The 17,619-nt window shown below is 39.2% G+C and overlaps 1 protein-coding gene across 1 annotated transcript in view; it reads left to right on the plus strand.

The window, feature by feature from the left end:
• Positions 1-17,619, plus strand: part of DIPK1A (divergent protein kinase domain 1A) — a 124,055-nt gene that overhangs the window by 82,300 nt on the left and 24,136 nt on the right. Inside the window, exon 2 of the mRNA XM_034931241.3 lies at positions 7,590-7,724. Within this exon, the coding sequence (XP_034787132.1) occupies positions 7,590-7,724 (135 nt within the window). The remainder of the gene's footprint in view (positions 1-7,589; positions 7,725-17,619) is intronic.

Consider the following 17,619-nt stretch of genomic DNA (forward strand, 5'->3'; position numbering starts at 1 on the left):
GACTACAAATACTATTAATGGATTCTAATAGCAACTTCCAGTTCTCCTCTAAGGCAGAAGGAAGAACCCTTAATTAGAATGGCTAAGAAAGCTGTCTATTCTGGTTGAGATGTCCCCATTGCTTTTCTCCTTACCCCTAGACCCTGCTTTGCTGATCCTCTCCTGGGGTGGTAGCTAGTCTCCAAAGAAGACCCCTCAGTGAGCCATGCCTACTAGTAGTCATGCCCTTATGTGGTCCTCTCCTATATTAATTCTGAGCTGGCCATTTCTAACCAAAAGAATTCTACAGAAATGATGCAGCCTCCCCTTTGCTGTCTTGGAACACTCACTCTGAGCAAAGTCAGCCACCATGTAAGAAGTTCAATTACCTTGACACCACCAAACTTTGAAGAATCCCAGCTAGCCACATAAAGCTGTTCCAGCCACCTAAGTTGAGAGGTTGGACATGTGAATGAAGAAGCCATCTGTCTGCCCATCCAACCCACATAGTCCTTCAGATGGCTCCAGTCTTGATCACAAATGCATGAGAACCTTAAAGAGCTTAGCTTAGTCATCATCCCTCAGAATCATGAGAGACAAATAGATAGTTATTTTAAGCCTCCAAGTTTTTAGATGGTTTGTTATACAGCAATAGAAAATCAAAACACTTAGTTTTTTTACTTATCCTTGTCCTTCTGCACTGGGATGTTGAAGATCCCTATGATGAGTTCTTTTTACCTGCAATTGCAAATGCCAACATTCCTTTTATATATAGATTGCTAGTAGAGGTTGCATCTTCCTCCTATATGCTCTGTAAGATACTGGCTGTCTAATTGTTAATTAAAAGCCATCTGCATGCCTGCTTTTTTAACCCTAGAGACGCCTTTTATGTTTTCTTAGCCTTGAAGCTCTTTCAATATGTGCCTGGCCTGTGTTCTCTAAAGCAGCAGCAGCAAGGGAAAGGATTATAGTCTTCAGCTTTTGCCAGAAGAAGTCACTTCCTCAGTGGCTAAGACCTAGAATTGCACCCACCCCAGGGCATGTCTGTGACACTTCCTGTGTAAAATCTTTAGACTTCCTCCTGGCACAACCGAGTTAGAGCCAAAGCTGTTTAACATTCTAAGCCTAATATCACATCAGCATGTGGTTGAATTATATGTTTCCAAAGTCTCTTTCAAACATTCTAAGTCTATGATTTTCAGGAACATTGTATATAATATGTGGGATACACAGAGTGTCTCCTGCGGTGACTGGCACAGAATGCAGCTCCATATTATGTGGATTTTTTTTTCCTTACAGAAGTTGAAGAGAAAAGTATACATTTTTAAATCTTTATATTGTTTGTATATAAAAGTATAAAGATTGCTTACTGAAAAATCAGTGGAATACTCTACAGCAAAGAAAATGAACAAACTGGCTATATGTATCAGCATGGTTAAATCTCATGATATAATGCTAAGAGAAGGATGCAAGTCGAAATAGAATATGCTTCTACTTGTGTAAAGTTCAAGCAATCAACATCAAACTCTGCATTATAGGGTTACATGATCAGTGGTTAAACTACTTAGAAAAGCACATAAACAAATGATTATCATGGTAGTCAAGAGCATGTTGGGAGGATGGGGTCAGAAAATTCTGGGGGTTTTATTTATTTATTTTTTTGAGATGGAGTTTTGTTCTTGTCGCCCAGGCTGGAGTGCAATGGCACGATCTCAGCTCACTGCAACCTCTGCCTCCCGGGTTCAAGTGATTCTCCTGCCTCAGCCTCTCAAGTAGCTGGGATTACAGGCGCATGCCATCATGCCCAGCTAATTTTTGTATTTTTAATAGAGGTGGGGTTTCACCATGTTGGCCAGGCTGGCCTCGAACTCCTGACCTCAGGTGATCTGCCCGCCTCGGCCTCCCAAAGTGCTGGGATTACAGGCATGAGCCACCACACCTGGCCAGAAAATTCTGTATTTTTACCCAAGTGGTAGTTATTTAGATATTTGCTTTATAATTATAATGTAAGCTATATTTATATATTTTAAGTAATTCTGTGTTAATATTTGACAGTTAAAAAGATTTTTAAAGCATCAAGAGACTTGTAGATCTTAGAGACATTTAAATATGTACATTAAACACATATATACAAATAGTTTTTTCTAACTGAAAAAGTAATACATATTTGTTATAGAAAATTAAGAGAAGAAAAATGAAAATTATCCATAATCCCACCACCTCTTGACATTTTGAGATAACAACCCTTCATGTTTTGTTTATTTCCTTGCAGTTTCTAAAGTTTTTTGGTGATTTCTCTTTCTAAAAGGCAAATTGGGAACATATCATACATGTGATTTTGAAAGCGAATTTTTTTTCACTTAATATATCATGAGCTATTTCTTTTACTTTGACACTTCTTTGAAATAGTGTTTTACCATTGAGCCTAGTCACAGGCTTGAGAGTCACCCCATGCAATGAATTCCCTAGTTGTTCTTGGCATTTTGTTTTGCGGTCAGCCTCTAAGCATGTGAAAATTATCTGCTTTTTATTGAAACTTTATTTCTAGAGTTTTCATAAAATCAAAACACAGAATATGCTCCTGCAAATAAAATCTTTAAACTTGAGATCAAAGAATAATTCAGATTCTTTCTATAAATCCTAAAATTCACCTCTTAAAAAGATTAAGAATGCTAAAACTCTGACCAGTAGACTCATAATGCCTTTTTTTTTTTTTGAGACCGAGTCCCCATTCTCAAAATTAAGAACATTTGTGTATGGAGTATTTAGGGGTAAAGTAAAAGGACTTTGTGCTTTACATGTTTATGAAAGATGCAGAGTATTAAAAATAGATAATAGAAGTAGCTTTTTTTTTTTTTTTTTTTTTGAGACCGAGTCTCGCTCTGTCACCCAGGCTGGAGTGCAGTGGCATGATCTCGGCTCACTACAACCTCCACCTCCCGGGTTCAAGCGATTCTCCTGCCTCAGCCTCCCGAGTAGCTGTGATTACGGGCTCCCGCCACCACACCCAGCTAATTTTATGGGTTTCACTGTGTTGGCCAGGCTGGTCTCGAACTCCTGACCTCATGATCCGCCTGCCTCAGCCTCTCAAAGTGCTGAGATTACAAGCGTGAGCCAACGCGCCCCGCCAGAAGTAGTTTTTTTGTTTGTTTGTTTGTTTGTTTGGAGACGGAGTCTCGCTCTGTTGCCCAGGCTGGAGTGCAGTGATGCGATCTCAGCTCAAGGCAACCTCTGCCTCCCGAGTTCAAGCGATTCTCCTGTCCCAGCCTCCCAAGTGGCTGGGATTACAGGTGCACGCCACCACGCCCAGCCAATTTTTTTTGTATTTTTAGTAGAGACAGGGTTTCACCATGTTGGCCAGGATGGGCTCTATCCTTTGGCTCCATGATCCTCCCACCTCAGCCTCCCAAAGTGCTGGGATAACAGGCGTGAGCCACCACGTGGCCAGAAGTAGTCTTAAATGGCTAAATTTTGGTATGTTGCCTCTTTCTGCCTATTTTTAAAACTTAATGTAAAGTTACAAACAAGATCAAAAATTTTCAGATTTGTTTTGAAATAAGTTATCACAATGAAATCAAACGATATTTTAAAAGAAGAAAAACTATTACTATTTTTTAGAGTGGAATTGGCATTTTGTGTCATCGTGGGCTTACAATAAAATATTGGCAATCATTTACTCTAGTGATAACTGCTTCTGTTATTTCCAGACAGATGTTATTATATTTTTAAAATTACTAATATTTTATGCATTAAAGGCTAATATAAGATAAAATGCTAATGTCATACAAATTTAGCTCTTTCAACCCCACAGCTTTTGTTTTCATTTTATTGTGTAACTGTAAGTTTCTCAAACACATTTTGGGCCTGATAATGCTTTGCTGTGGGGGGCTACATTGTACATTGCAGGATGTTTAGCAGCATCTCTGGCTGCTACCCCACAAGATTTCAGTAGCAGCCTCCAGTTGGGAAACCAAACATGTCTCCAGACATTGCCAAGTGTCCCCTGTGGGGCAAAACTAAGTCCATTTGAGAATCACTGCCATAGTGTATTTACAAAAATTCTTATCATGCTTTTCAGGAACAAAATTAGGAAAAAAGCAACATACCATTACTAGCTAGGCACACAATCTGCCGAACAAAAAACTGCTGGGCAGTCATTGTGAATAGTTCAGCATAAATAAAAAGGTCAGACTACATTTCTTAATCAAAGACTACATTATCTAGGTAATTGGTACAGAACAGACCACTAGAAACATTTTAGTGAGTGGCACACAGGGAAATTAAATTGGTTAATAGCTACAGATGTAATTTATGGCTCTTTCTTCAATCATTATTTTTAAATGTGAGGCTGCAGGATCTGCAGATATTAAAGGACGCATGAAGGTCCTTTTATTACTTTGTGTTACCCCCAAATCACAGCAATTCTCAATGGCATGCTGAAAGAAAAATGTGTCTCACTCCTTTTATCATTTTGTCTACAACAGGTGATGCCCAGTACCCTGCTGGGAACATCATCAATCTAACTTCCTCTCAAAAATGTTTGGCATTCTTTGTCATGACAAGTAGGCATCGGGCAGTCCAGTTCATAGGGTTTTTCTCCATTTAAACATATGCCAGAGGAAGTAGAAAAACGTAGCTATTTGATAGGTAGAGAAAAGAAAAATATTTAAATATTGTCACAGAACCATTATCACACCTTAAAAAACTAAAATAATCCTTTACTATCATCAAGTATACTGTCATTCTTAAAATTTTCAATTGTCTTATAAATGTCATTTTTTACAGGTTTTCATTTGAATCAGGACTCAAAAAAGATACATGTGTTGTAATTATTTGATATATTTCTCTCTTTTTTTGCAACAGGGTCTCTCTGTGTCACCCAGGCTGTAGTGCAGTGGTGCGATCTTGGCTCACTGCAACCTCTGCCTCCCAGGCTCAAGCAATCCTCTCACCCTAGCCTCCCAAATAGCTGGGACTACAGGCATGAGCCACTATGCTTGGCTAATTTTTATTTTTATTTTTATTTTTATTTTTTGAGATGGAGTCTTGCTCTGTCACCCAGGTTGGAATGCAGTGGCACAATCTCGGCTCACTGCAACCTCCGCCCCCCAGGTTCAAGCAATTTTCCTGCCTCAGCCTCCTGAGTAGCTGGGATTACAGGTGCATGCCACCACACTCGGCTAATTTTTGTTTTTTTGTTTGTTTGTTTGTTTGTTTGTTTTTGAGACAGAGTCTCGCTGTCGCCCAGGCTGGAGTGCAGTGGTGCGATCTCGGCTCACTGCAGGCTCCGCCCCCCGGGGTTCACGCTATTCTCCTGCCTCAGATTCCCGAGTAGCTGGGACTACAGGCCACCGCCACCTCGCCCGGCTAATTTTTTGTATTTTTAGTAGAGATGGGGTTTCACCGTGTTAGCCAGGATGGTCTCGATCTCCTGACCTCGTGATCCGCCCACCTCGGCCTCCCAAAGTGCTGGGATTACAGGTGTGAGCCACTGCGCCTGGCCTAATTTTTGTATTTTTAGTATAGGCGGGGTTTTACCATGTTGGCCAGGCTGGTCTTGAACTCCTGACCTCAAGTTATTCTCCTGTCTTGGCCTCCCGAAGTTCTGGGATTACAGGCGTGAGCTCCTGGCTGGCCTTGGCTAATTTTTAAATTTTTTCATAGAGACAATGTCTCACTATATTGTCCAGACTGGTCTCAAATTCCTGTACTTAAGTGATTCTCCTACCTCAGCCTCCGAAAGTGCTGGGATTACAGATCTAGCCTAATATATATCTTAAATGATTTTTAATCTTTAAGTTTCCCCTTGCCTTTTTTTCCCTTCTTGTAATTTATTTGTTGAAGAAACTGGATTGTTTGTATTGCAGTGTTTCCCACAGCCTGGAGTTTGCTGATTATATCCTTATAGTGTCACTTACTTAAGTGTCACTTGTGTTTCTCTGTCTCATGTATTTCCTGTAAACTGGTAGCTGGAGCTAAAAGGCTTGATCAGATTCAGATTCAGTTTTCTTTTTGGCAAGTCCGAAAAGAAGATGATAGCCACTGACAGTATTGTTGGCTTCTTGCCCAGTGACTTGCAAATTGATTTAACTAACATTTGCTGAATACTTACTATGTGCCCAGCAATATGCTTATGTTTTATAGGCATTATGTCATTTAATCTTATTTAGGTTCACAATATTAGTACATGTCGATTTCTGTCTGATGACCAAACCTCTTATTAGAGACGAGTCATCTTATATATCTTTCAAACAAACCCCATGGTATATACCCCATTGTCTTTTATGTGATTTAATTTGGAGTTTAATCTGAACTTTCTTTTTACTTAGAGCAATACAAAAGTATCTTGCATTAAGGCACTTTTTCATTTTAATAATAAAGCTCAGAGACCTACAATTTTACTGAGAACTCATTGTACTCAAGCCTTTTGGTACAGGGATTCACCATCTGTTAACCTCACAAAGATATCTAAACCACAAATAGGGCCAATAGAATTCAGTATTTCCTGAGTCTCTTTTTCCTTTGCACTCATTGTCTTCTGCAGGTGTGCTTATGTCTCTCTCATCTCTTTCTGCTTCTTTGCATGCTCACAATGCTCACAATATCCTACTGTTCCCAGGGTGAGAAACTGGCTCGTGATTGTAAAAGCAAAACTAGCTTTTCATTGTTTGTTTACATATCTTTAATTTATTCTGCCGAATTCTCTTCGTAGTCCTCAGTTCTGCTGTTTATAAAACCAGACCATGGGTGCTACAGACTCAAAAAATAAATGTCAAATAGTCTTGATCAAGTGTCACTTTTGAAGATGAAACTGTTTGATATGTAATTGATGGAAAAAAGGCATCAACCAGCCCGAGTTGCAATTAGATACAAGAGCACTGGAAACAAAACAATGCAAAGAGGATCCTATTGTGCAGCTTTACACTTTGCAAGTTGATATGCAAAGAGTAACTTATTTTTAATATATCTTAACCCTTCTCCAGTCATTTCTCCTTTAACAGTTGTTAGCATCTCCTCAGTTTCCAGAATATCTATTAGGTGAAACATTTGGTTCGCTGAACAAAAGGAACATAAAGCGCTGGTGAATACAATAGGGAAATAGAAATGACTGTAGAGCTTAATTTCTTGTTCTGGTTGTCAGTATGAGACATTAGACAAATAGCCAGATTTCTGTTCTTATTTCTTTAAAACAAAATTATTTTTATCATGATTTTCCTAAAGACCTTTAAGATTCTTATGTGAAAGAGTCTTTTGTAAGCTTCTAGTAAATAGGAATTGTACCTCTCTTTACCTGATCTCACAAGGTGCCCAGGGTAGCATGGTACATGTGCTTGTGCCTAAAAAGTAGCTTTGGATGATGGTGGTATTTGAAAGGTTATACATCTTAAAGGATATTTTGTTCCCTTTTTCCTTGGCAGGACCAAGGAGCTTCCTTTTCTAAGACCAGTGCTGTTTGGACTCAGTGAAAGTGCACTTTGTTCTAGAATTGCCATATAAAAGCCTGGAATATATATTGAGTTGTTCCAAGAAGGGTGAGAAGTCGTGTTCTAGGACATTGAATGCTGATTTGGTGCTGAATGAATGATCGTTATGTTCTTTTTTACTCACAGGCTCGCTTCTCATATGTGCGGATGAAATATCTTTTCTTTTCCTGGTTAGTGGTTTTTGTTGGAAGCTGGATTATATATGTGCAGTATTCTACCTATACAGAATTATGCAGAGGAAAGGACTGTAAGAAAATAATAGTAAGTATTTTAAATTTCCTGCTTACTAAAAAGCCTCTTCATAACACTATATTTACTGCTTACATACTTACTAATGATGTTTTTAAAAATAAAAGTTAATTTGACATTAGAATTGTGCTAATCTTCTTAGCTTTTTGACATGACCCGTTAGTAAAGTTTTCCCCACTTTGAAAATTCCAGTGTTCAGAAATTTAAATATATAACACATAAATAAGTTAGTGTGGGGGCATCCTCAATACAAAGAAGGATTTTTATTATATATATATATATATTTAATATATTTAAGTTTTAGTTTATTTCAATCAGATGAGTTTTTTAATGTTTAGACTATAAAAGCGTATTTACAGGCAGACTTTCTAGAACACATCTTTTACTCTTGAATACCAAAATTTATCTAAAAAGATTATTATTCTGTTTCTATCCTAGTGATTGGATGTATCTCAGAAAAATGACTGTATCAGTCTAAGATTTCTAGTAGTGATCATTAATTCTATAGACTTATATTTTAAAAATTTGAGAATTTCAAGTAAATTTAACTCCTTGTTTTCTACCAGTACTTTCTCCTTTTTTTTTTTTTTTTTTTTTGAGACAAAGTCTTGCTTTATTGCCCAGGCTGGAGTGCAGTGGTACAACCTCAGCCTACTGCAACTGCCTGCCAGGTTCAAGCAATTCTCCTGCCTCAACCTCCCAAGTAGCTGGAATTACAGGCTCGCACTACCACGCCTGGCTAATTTTTGTATTTTCAGTAAAGACAGGGTTTCACCATGTTGCCCAGGCTGGTCTTGAACTCCTAGCCTCAAGTGATCCGCCCTCCTTGACTTCCCAAAGAGCTGGGATTACAGGCATGAGCCACCGCACCTGGCCTCTACCAGTACTTTCTAATATAAAGAATATTAAAACATTCCATCTCAGAATTATATTTGAATAGTAATGATTTGGAGGGTTCCAATTATTATAACTTGTTAAAGATTCTATAGTTATTGAGTAGCTACTCTTTACCCAGGCCAGTGGTGTATGCATATAACAGGGAGCAAAATATCTTTGACCTTATAAAACTTACAGTGGATCAGGAAAGAAAATGAGTAATTACAGTAAGGTAAGATAAATAAGATAGCAATGTTATGGGAACATAAGACGGAAACCTGGAGCTTCCCCAAGTTCTAAGAAAATAAAAACCAGTTTAACACGAGGTGCTTCATCAGTTAGGATACAAAAACACGTTATTCCACAGGACTGTTACAGTCTTTTAACTAGGCAAGAGAGGGGAATAAGTTAGTAAAGAAGAACCTAAGTCAAGGTTCAAAGATAGCAATCCTGTGTTCATTCCAACTGGCCATTCTAGATCCTTAAGGAATTTTAAGATAGGAGGTATCTCTGGGGCCAATGTACTGGGTACTTTACATGTTCATTAATCCTTAGCATAGTAGTGTACAGATAAAGAACTATGACCCAGAGAGACAGGAGAATTTGCTCAAGATGATGGAACCAGAATTTGATCCTAATTCTGTCTCTCTATGAAGCTCATACTCCTTCTGCTACCCTACATCAGAAAAGACTGACAGAAGAAGTTACAGTCTAATAAAGCTAATAAAACCCCACAAAACTCAGTTTCTAACCTTCAGTGAAGAAGGAGGAAACAGGAGGTAGATAATCAAGTTCAAAAACATACAAATAACCGAAACTATTTGAAATGTTTATTTCTCTTTCTCTAGGCCACCTTTCTCAAACTAGGTACCTTGGAGCATATTAATAGATATTCCATGGATAAAATATGTCCCTGGTCAGATGTATTTGGAAACAGAGGGTTAAATAAAGATAACAACTGACTTTACTAAGGACTTCTTAGGTTCTTTTAAATACTAATATGTGTTATGCATCTCCAAGAGAGAGCAAATATACTTGATCAGAAAAAACCATATCCCCACCACAGCCCTCCCAGGAAGACCTGTTAACATCATCTGGTAATGTTAGAAATCTAAGAGATTAAGACAAAATGAAGTGGATATGCTTTTAAATATCTTGTATCATTACAGTATCCTTCAAATGTAGGGCAAATATTGGTACATATTCTGTCATGAGTAAATTAGAGTTGAAGTGCTTCATTACTTTTCACTTTAATTTAATTTCCCTTTAATTTATAAGAAAGGAAACCAGAACATAATTCTAGCATAATTTAATGGTTATTTTATCAAACCCTGAAGATAATGAAAGAGTTTTCTGAGTCTAAAATACATCATTTTCCTAAGACTGGCTTTTAAAAAATTATAGTTATTCTGCATTTGGGATTATGTTCTTAAAACCTATCATAAGTAGTAGTACTAAAGTCAATAGTACTAAGCTAAGATAGTACTAATATTGTATCACAATTGTGGGATTAGAACTAAAAAGCAAGCAGAAAAAATATTGTTAAAGTATATTTTAGCCAGGCATGATGGCATGCACATGTAGTCCCACCTACTTGAGAGGCTGAGGTGGGAGGATCCCTTAAATCCAGGAATTTGAGATTGCAGTGAACTATGATCCTGCCACAACACTCCAGCCTGGGCAACAGAGCAAGACTTCATCTCAAAAATAAAATAACTTCTTTAAAAGTATATTTTAAAGCCTCAAAGTGCTAACAAGATAGGGAGGAATTACTTGATCAAGACCTGGGAGAGGATAAGATTTTTTTTTTTTTTTTTGAGACAGAGTTTTGCTCTGTCACCCGGGCTGCAGTGCAGTGGTGCAATCTCGGCTCACTGCAACCTCTGCCTCCCGGGTTCAAATGATTCTCCTGCCTCAGCCTCCCAAGTAGCTGGGACTACAGGTACCCACCACCACACCTGGCTAATTTTTCTATTTTTAGTAGAGATGGGGTTTTGCCATGTTGGCCAGGCTGGTCTCAAACTCCTGACCTCAGGTGATCCACCTGCCTCGGCCTCCCAAAGTGCTGGGATTACAGGCGTAAGGCACCACGCCCAGGCGAGAGGATAAGATTTGAAAGAGGTGAGCCTAGTTTTTGTGGCTGCTTTTCACTGGTGATGTATGATCTAAAATTGAAATATACAGTCTTAAGGGGCTAGGGTAATAAAAATCTACTACATCCAACCAAGGATGGGAACACTGGCACACCATGCTTTGTGCTGAGACCTTAAAGGAATGAACCCCAGGAGTAAAGGTAAACTAAAAGAATCTCAGAATGGTGAGCTGACCTTTATGGCCTCTTTTACCCTGGGGGGAATTTGCTGATTCTGGGCATGGGCAGGGATCTGAGAAGCAGAAACCTTATGTTGGCGGAAAGCCCCTACTGGGGACAAGAAATCAGCAGAGGCTTTGTAGAAAACCAGGGGAACCTCATGCATACAGCCAGTTATCCCGTTGGGATATTTGCCAATTCCCGGGGCTCTGCAGAATGAGAGGTTAAAAACCTCATTGGAAAGCCTTTGAAAAGCAGAACAGACTCTTTGGCAGTCTCACAAGATACAGATTAGAGTTATGAACTTGCCAGAAGGAGAAGCCCCAATGAATACCAAGCTCTCAGTTAAAAATCCTAGAGGGCTATATACCCTTGGACATAAGTAGCTAGAGCTTTACCCAGAGCTACAACCAAGTCTCAACTTCAAACAGCTCCTGATTTTGTTAAGGTGATCAGCTACCATTACCTTTGTCTGCTAGACAGAAGGAAACCCTCTCTGGAGACATTATGTAAAAAAGTACAAAGAATGCCAAAAGACAAAATAAAATGACCAAAAACCAAGAGATAAACACAGATACTAGAAGCAGATCTCCAGATGATCCAGATATTAAGAGTTATTCAAAAAGAATGTAGAAATAACTTTATATTCATGTTCAGTTAAATAGGAATAAAGGTAGAAGAAATAGGTAAAACAATGGATAATTTCAACAGAGAATTGTAATATATAAAAAAGAATCAAGGCTGGGCATGGTGGCTCGTACCTGTAATCCCAGCACTTTGGGAGGCCAAGGTGGGCAGATCACTTGACTCCAGGAGTTTGAGACCAGCCTGGCCAACATAGCAAAAACCTGTCTCTACTAAAAATACAAAAAAATTAGCCGAGTGTAGTGGCACACATCTGTAATTCCAGCTACTCAGAAGGCTGAGGCACAAGAATCACATGAACCCAGGAGGCAGAGGTTGCAGTGAGCTGAGATCACATCACTGCACTCCAGCCTGGGTGACAGAGGGAGACTCTGTCTCAAAAAAAAAAAAAAAAAAAAAAAAAAAAAAGATTTAAAGAAAAAGAATCAGGAAAATAGTATGGAGGGTTCTCAAATTGTTAAACATAGAATTACCCTATGATCCAGTAAATCCACTTCTGGGTATACATACCAAAAAAATTGAAATCAGGGATTCAAATGGATTCTGGCACACCAATGTTCACAGTAGCATTATTCATAGTAGCCAAAAGGTGGAAACAAGCCAACTGTCCATCCACAGATGAATGGATAAACAAAATATTGTATATAGATACAATGGAATATTAGCCTTTAAAAAGAGTAAAATTCTGATACATGCTACAACATGGATGAATATTGGAAACATTATGCTAAGTGAAAGAAGCCAAACACAAAAAGACAAATATTGTATTATTCCATTTATGTGCTGCAATACCTAGAATAACAATTACATATAAAATGGGAGAAGGATAAAGGAAGTTAAAGTGTTTAAGTCCTTACAATATTGCAGAGTAGGATAAAAGAATCAACCAGTTAACTTTAGACTTTGATAATTCAAGGATGCATATTATTATTTCTAGGATAACCTATACAATAGAAAGAGTGTACCATTTCCAAACTAACATAGAAAAAATGGAATAATAAAAGAATAAAAGAGGCCAGGCGCAGTGTCTCACACCTGTAATCCCAGCACTTTGGGAAGCTGAGGCGGGCAGATCACCTGAGGTCGGTAGTTCGAGACCAGTCCAACCAACATGGAGAAATCCTGTCTCTACTAAAAATACAAAATTAGCTGTGCGTGGTGGTGCATGCCTGTAATCCCAGCTACTCAGGAGGCTGAGGCAGGAGAATCGCTTGAACCCGGGAGGAGGAGGTTGCAGTGAGCCAAGATTGTGCCACTGTACTCCAGCCTGGTCAACAAGAGCGAAACTTAGTCTCAGAAATAAATAAATAAATAAAAGAATACAAGAATAGTCAGTCCAAAGGAAGGCAAGAAAGTAAAGAAAAAGAAACAGAACAGGCAGGATAAGTAAAAATAAATACATAAGATGAAAGATGTCACAGATTGAATTCCCTGGAAAGCAGACTTAGAGACTAAGATTTGCCTGCAGCAAGTTGATTAAATTCGGCTCTTGGGATTAACATCTGTAGAGAGTGAGGAAGCAGAGTTAAGTCAGAGGGAAAAGTTGAACTACACTGCAGTAGTAACAAAGGCCTTAAAGGTCAACCCTACAGGGAATTCTGGAGCTGGGATGACCTTGCAAAGGTCCAGACCTTTATCCCCCTCACTGACCAGTCAGTGGAAGCAGATTCCCACCTTTACCCCAATCCATGCCAAGGAGATATGACCTTGAGCAAGGCTGTACTCTAGCTGAGGGCAGTCCTAAAGGACTCAGCTGAGAGCTGTTTACTACCTGTACTCCCAGTGCTGAAGGAATAAGTGCTCCAGTCCTGGAGAAGGAGATTTGGGTGGCTTACCATGGCATCAGATGTAGTATATTTAAACCCATATATGATGGTAATTGCAGTATGTTATCAGTGGACCAAATGATTTAGTTGAAAGACAAAGATTGTGAGGCTGTACTTAAAAATCAAAATCCAGGCTGGGCGCAGTGGCTCACGCCTGTAATCCCAGCATTTTGGGAGGCTGAGGCGGGTGGATCACCTGAGGTCAGGAGTGTGAGACCAGCCTGGCCAACATGGTGAAACCCCGTCTCTGCTAAAACTGTAAAAATTAGCCGGGCGTGGTGGTGGGTGCCTGTAATCCCAGCTACCCAGGAGGCTGAGGCAGGAGAATCGCTGGAAACTGGGAGGCAGAGGCTGCAGTGAGCTGAGATTGCACCACTGCACTCCAGCCTGGGCAACAGAGCAAGACTCTGTTTACAAAAAAAAAATCAAAATCCAGCTATAAGAGAGACATCTGAAATATATAAAGATGTTGAAAGTAAAACAATGTGAAGCCACTTATGCAAATATGCAAATTCTTGGATGTTTGGAGGAGAGCAACAGATATGTGTGTGTGTGTGTGTGTATATATATAATTCATGTAAGTTTTTTATTGCAGATTATACCTTTTTTTAAAGTCTAATCAGCCCTTCCTAACTTGAAATGTAATATATTTTAAATTGGCTTCTCCCATGGTTCAGTTTTACAATAGCTGCCTAAGTAATTACCTGGCCATTTCATGAATTATGGCAACATCCACACATACTTCTGGTCCTGGTCATTACTGTTTTGAAATGTGGAGTCTAAACCGATTGCCTCTCTCCCTCTGTATTAGTGCATGGACTGTTCTTTTTTTAAGTGGATTGAAGAGAACCAAAGCGTATAATAAAATTGCTAATTTTGAATTTTAGGTATATATATATAAAACTGCATAATCTTAAAGTCATGCTTAGTAAACACATGCTCATCAAAGGATTACAATATCCTGTGTATAACCTTTGAACAGATTCCGTTCAAAATCTTCAGTCAATTTCATCTTTGTCAACTAAAGAAGATTATAAAGAGACACAGAAGATCCAAAAGAGGTTCCACAAATATTATTTGCTAAAGTTTTAAGTTTTAAAGTGTGGGTTCTTTTATTCTCTTCAAAAGTTGGCAAAATCTTTCCTTTAGCTTATTTTTCCTATTCTTAATAATTTAGTCAGCACCAGGCATGGTGGCTCACATCTGTAATCCTAGCACTTTAGGAGGCCAAGGTGGGAAGATTGCTTGAGCCCAGGAGTTTAAGACCAGCTAGGCAACATAGTGAGAATCCATCTCTACAAAAAATAAAAAGTTAGCTGGGCATGGTGGCATGCTCCTGTAGTCCCAGCTACTTGGAGGCTGAGGTGAGAGGATCACTTGAGCAAAAGGGGTCGAGGCTGCAGTGAGCCATGATAGCACCACTACACTCCAGCCTGGGCAACAGAATGAGACCCTGTATCAAAATAATAATAATAATAATAATAGTGTAATATTTATTTTCAAGGTAACTGTCATATAGCAATCATATAAAAAGTATAATCCATTTTAGAAGAGGTATCTATCAGTCAGTTAAATATTTATTGAACATCTACATCTAAGTTATTTTTCTAGGTGCTAGGGATATTGTGGTAAGCAAGATAGAATGCCTTAGGAGCTTTTTTTTTTTTTTTTTTTTTAAGATTGAGTCTCACTCTGTCACACAGGCTGGAGTGCAGTGGCACGATCTCAGCTCACCGCAACCTCCACCTCCCAGATTCAAGCAATTCTCCTGCCTCAGCCTCCCAAGCAGCTGGGATTACAGGCACCTGCCACCATGCCCGGCTAATTTTTTTGTTTTTAGTAGAGACAAGGTTTCACCACGTTGGCCAGGCTGGTCTCGAACTCCTGACCTCAGGTGATCCACCTGCCTCGGCCTTCAAAAGTGCTGGGATTACAGGTATGAGCCACCGCACCCAGCCAAGGAGCTTACATTCTTATTGTGGAATGTGTATAATAAAAACAAAAACAAGTAAATAAATAAGGTACTGACAAGTGCAATGAAAACATATGTAATAGCAATATTTCGTAGAGAATGGCTAGGGAATGCTGTCTTAACTGGAGTGATTGGGAAAAACCTGCCTGAAAAGATGGCATTTTGAATTGGAAGGTGATGAGAGGAAGCAATTGTGTGAGAATCTAGGCAAAAAGCATTTAAAGAGAAAGGACAGTGAATGCAAATGCCCAAAGAGGGGAGCTTGAGGAACCTGATTGCTTTCATATATGGCTTATGAAAATCTGTCTTATTACTTTAGTAACACCATGTACGTTTTAAAATGTTAGATATTAGTGGTACAACCAACGCACTGTGAAGAACTTCTTGATTACTAGCAGCTAAATCATATCATGTCAGCCTGTTGGAAAAAATGCTAGGCTAAAGTGAAAGCCCCAGCCTCACTTTTTCTTGTGCTGTACTGTGTAGCTTTGAGTAAGTGATTTTATTTCATTGGCTTGCTTTAACTATACTATACAGGCTCGAGAAAAGTATCTCTGTCCTACCTGCATCACAGATTTTATGAAGATAAAGTAGAATTGAACCAATTAACCTGATAATCTAACACTGATTGATGCTCTGACATATCCGTTGAACATAGAGAAGGTTCTCAAGTCCTTGACTTTTTTCATTTGATCTGAGACAAGTACCCCATTACTTGTCATTGCTGTAACATAGCATTGTAATTCAAAAATTTCCTGGAAGATTGCTGTAGCTGTTCCATTGAGAGCATTGCCTCCAAGCTGAAATCATTGCTTAGGAGTTAGGGAGGACAGATTATCAACAAAGTGTAATAAGCAGTTTACGGCCGGGCACGGTGGCTCACACCTGTAATCCCAGTGCTTTGGGAGGCTGAGATGGGCAGATCACTTGAGGTCTGGAGTTTGAGATCAGCCCGGCCAACATGGTGAAACCCCATCTCTACTAAAAATACAAAAATTAGCCAGGCGTGCCAGTGCATGCCTATAATCCCAGCTAGTCAGAAAGCCAAGGCAGGAGAATCGCTTGAACCTGGGAGGCAGAGGTTGCAGTGAGCTGAGATTGTGCCACTGCACTCCAGCCTGGATGACAGAGCAAGACCCTGTAACAACAACAACAACAACAACAACAACAACAACAAAGTTTATATCTGTTTAACAGTTGTGGTCTATCTTGTGTTCCATAGCTTTCTTCTCTGCATGCCTCTGTCTTTTTCTCTCTCTCTCCATTTGTGTGTGAAGGGTCCCATCCATTGTAGTAGTTCAGAGCATAAGAATTGGAGTAAAAGGGCCAGGCGCAGTGGCCCATGCCTGTAATCCCAGCACTTTGGGAGGCCGAGGCGGGCGGATCACGAGGTCAAGAGATCAAGACCATTCTGGCCAACACGGTGAAACCCCATCTCTACTAAAAAAAAAAAAAAAAAGAATTGGAGTAAAAGAACTTTAGGTTTCAGTTCCAGCTTTGCCATTTCTGAGCTGTATAAGTTGGGCAAATTATTTAGGCTTTGTAAATGGAGATTAATAATACTTTCATATCAGGTGGTTGTAAGGATAAAATGAGTTCATGTATTGAAAGACAACACTGTGTCTGACACATGGTAAATGTACAGTAAGTTATTATTGTTATATTCTCAAGTTCCTGCCCTTCAGTCTGACTGGGAAGATAAGACACACACACACACACACACACACACACACATTATTTAATCAGGTGTATCAGTCAGGATTCAATCAGAGAAGCAAAAGTGATATAAAGAGATTTATTGTAAGGAGTTGGTTTATACAGTTGTGGGAGCTGGCTGGGCAAATCTAAAATCCATATGGAAGGCTATCAGGAAGGGCAGGCTGGAATTCTCAGGCATTGGCTGAAGCTGCTGTCTACAGGCAACATTTTTTCATCAAGGAATCCTCAGTGGCGCTCTTAAGGCTCTTCAACTGGTAGAATCAGGCTCACCCAGACTATCTAGGATACTCTCTCTTAAAGTCAACTGATTATGAATTTTAATTACATCTGCAAAATACCCTCACAGCAACACCTAGATTGTTTGTTTTGATAACTGGGGACTATGGCCTAGCCAACCTAGTTGGCAGATCAAAAGACCATCACATCAGGTTGAAATGATTTAGTTTGTACGGTAAATAGTTGTACTACAAAAATGTAAAGAAAGAAAGGATCTATGAATAGGGAGATTATTTTAGATAGAATAGTGGGGAAAGGCTTCATAGAGGAGGTAGAACTTCT

This window comes from Pan paniscus, chromosome 1 (assembly GCF_029289425.2).
Source record: "Pan paniscus chromosome 1, NHGRI_mPanPan1-v2.0_pri, whole genome shotgun sequence".
Taxonomy (NCBI): Eukaryota; Metazoa; Chordata; class Mammalia; order Primates; family Hominidae; genus Pan; species Pan paniscus.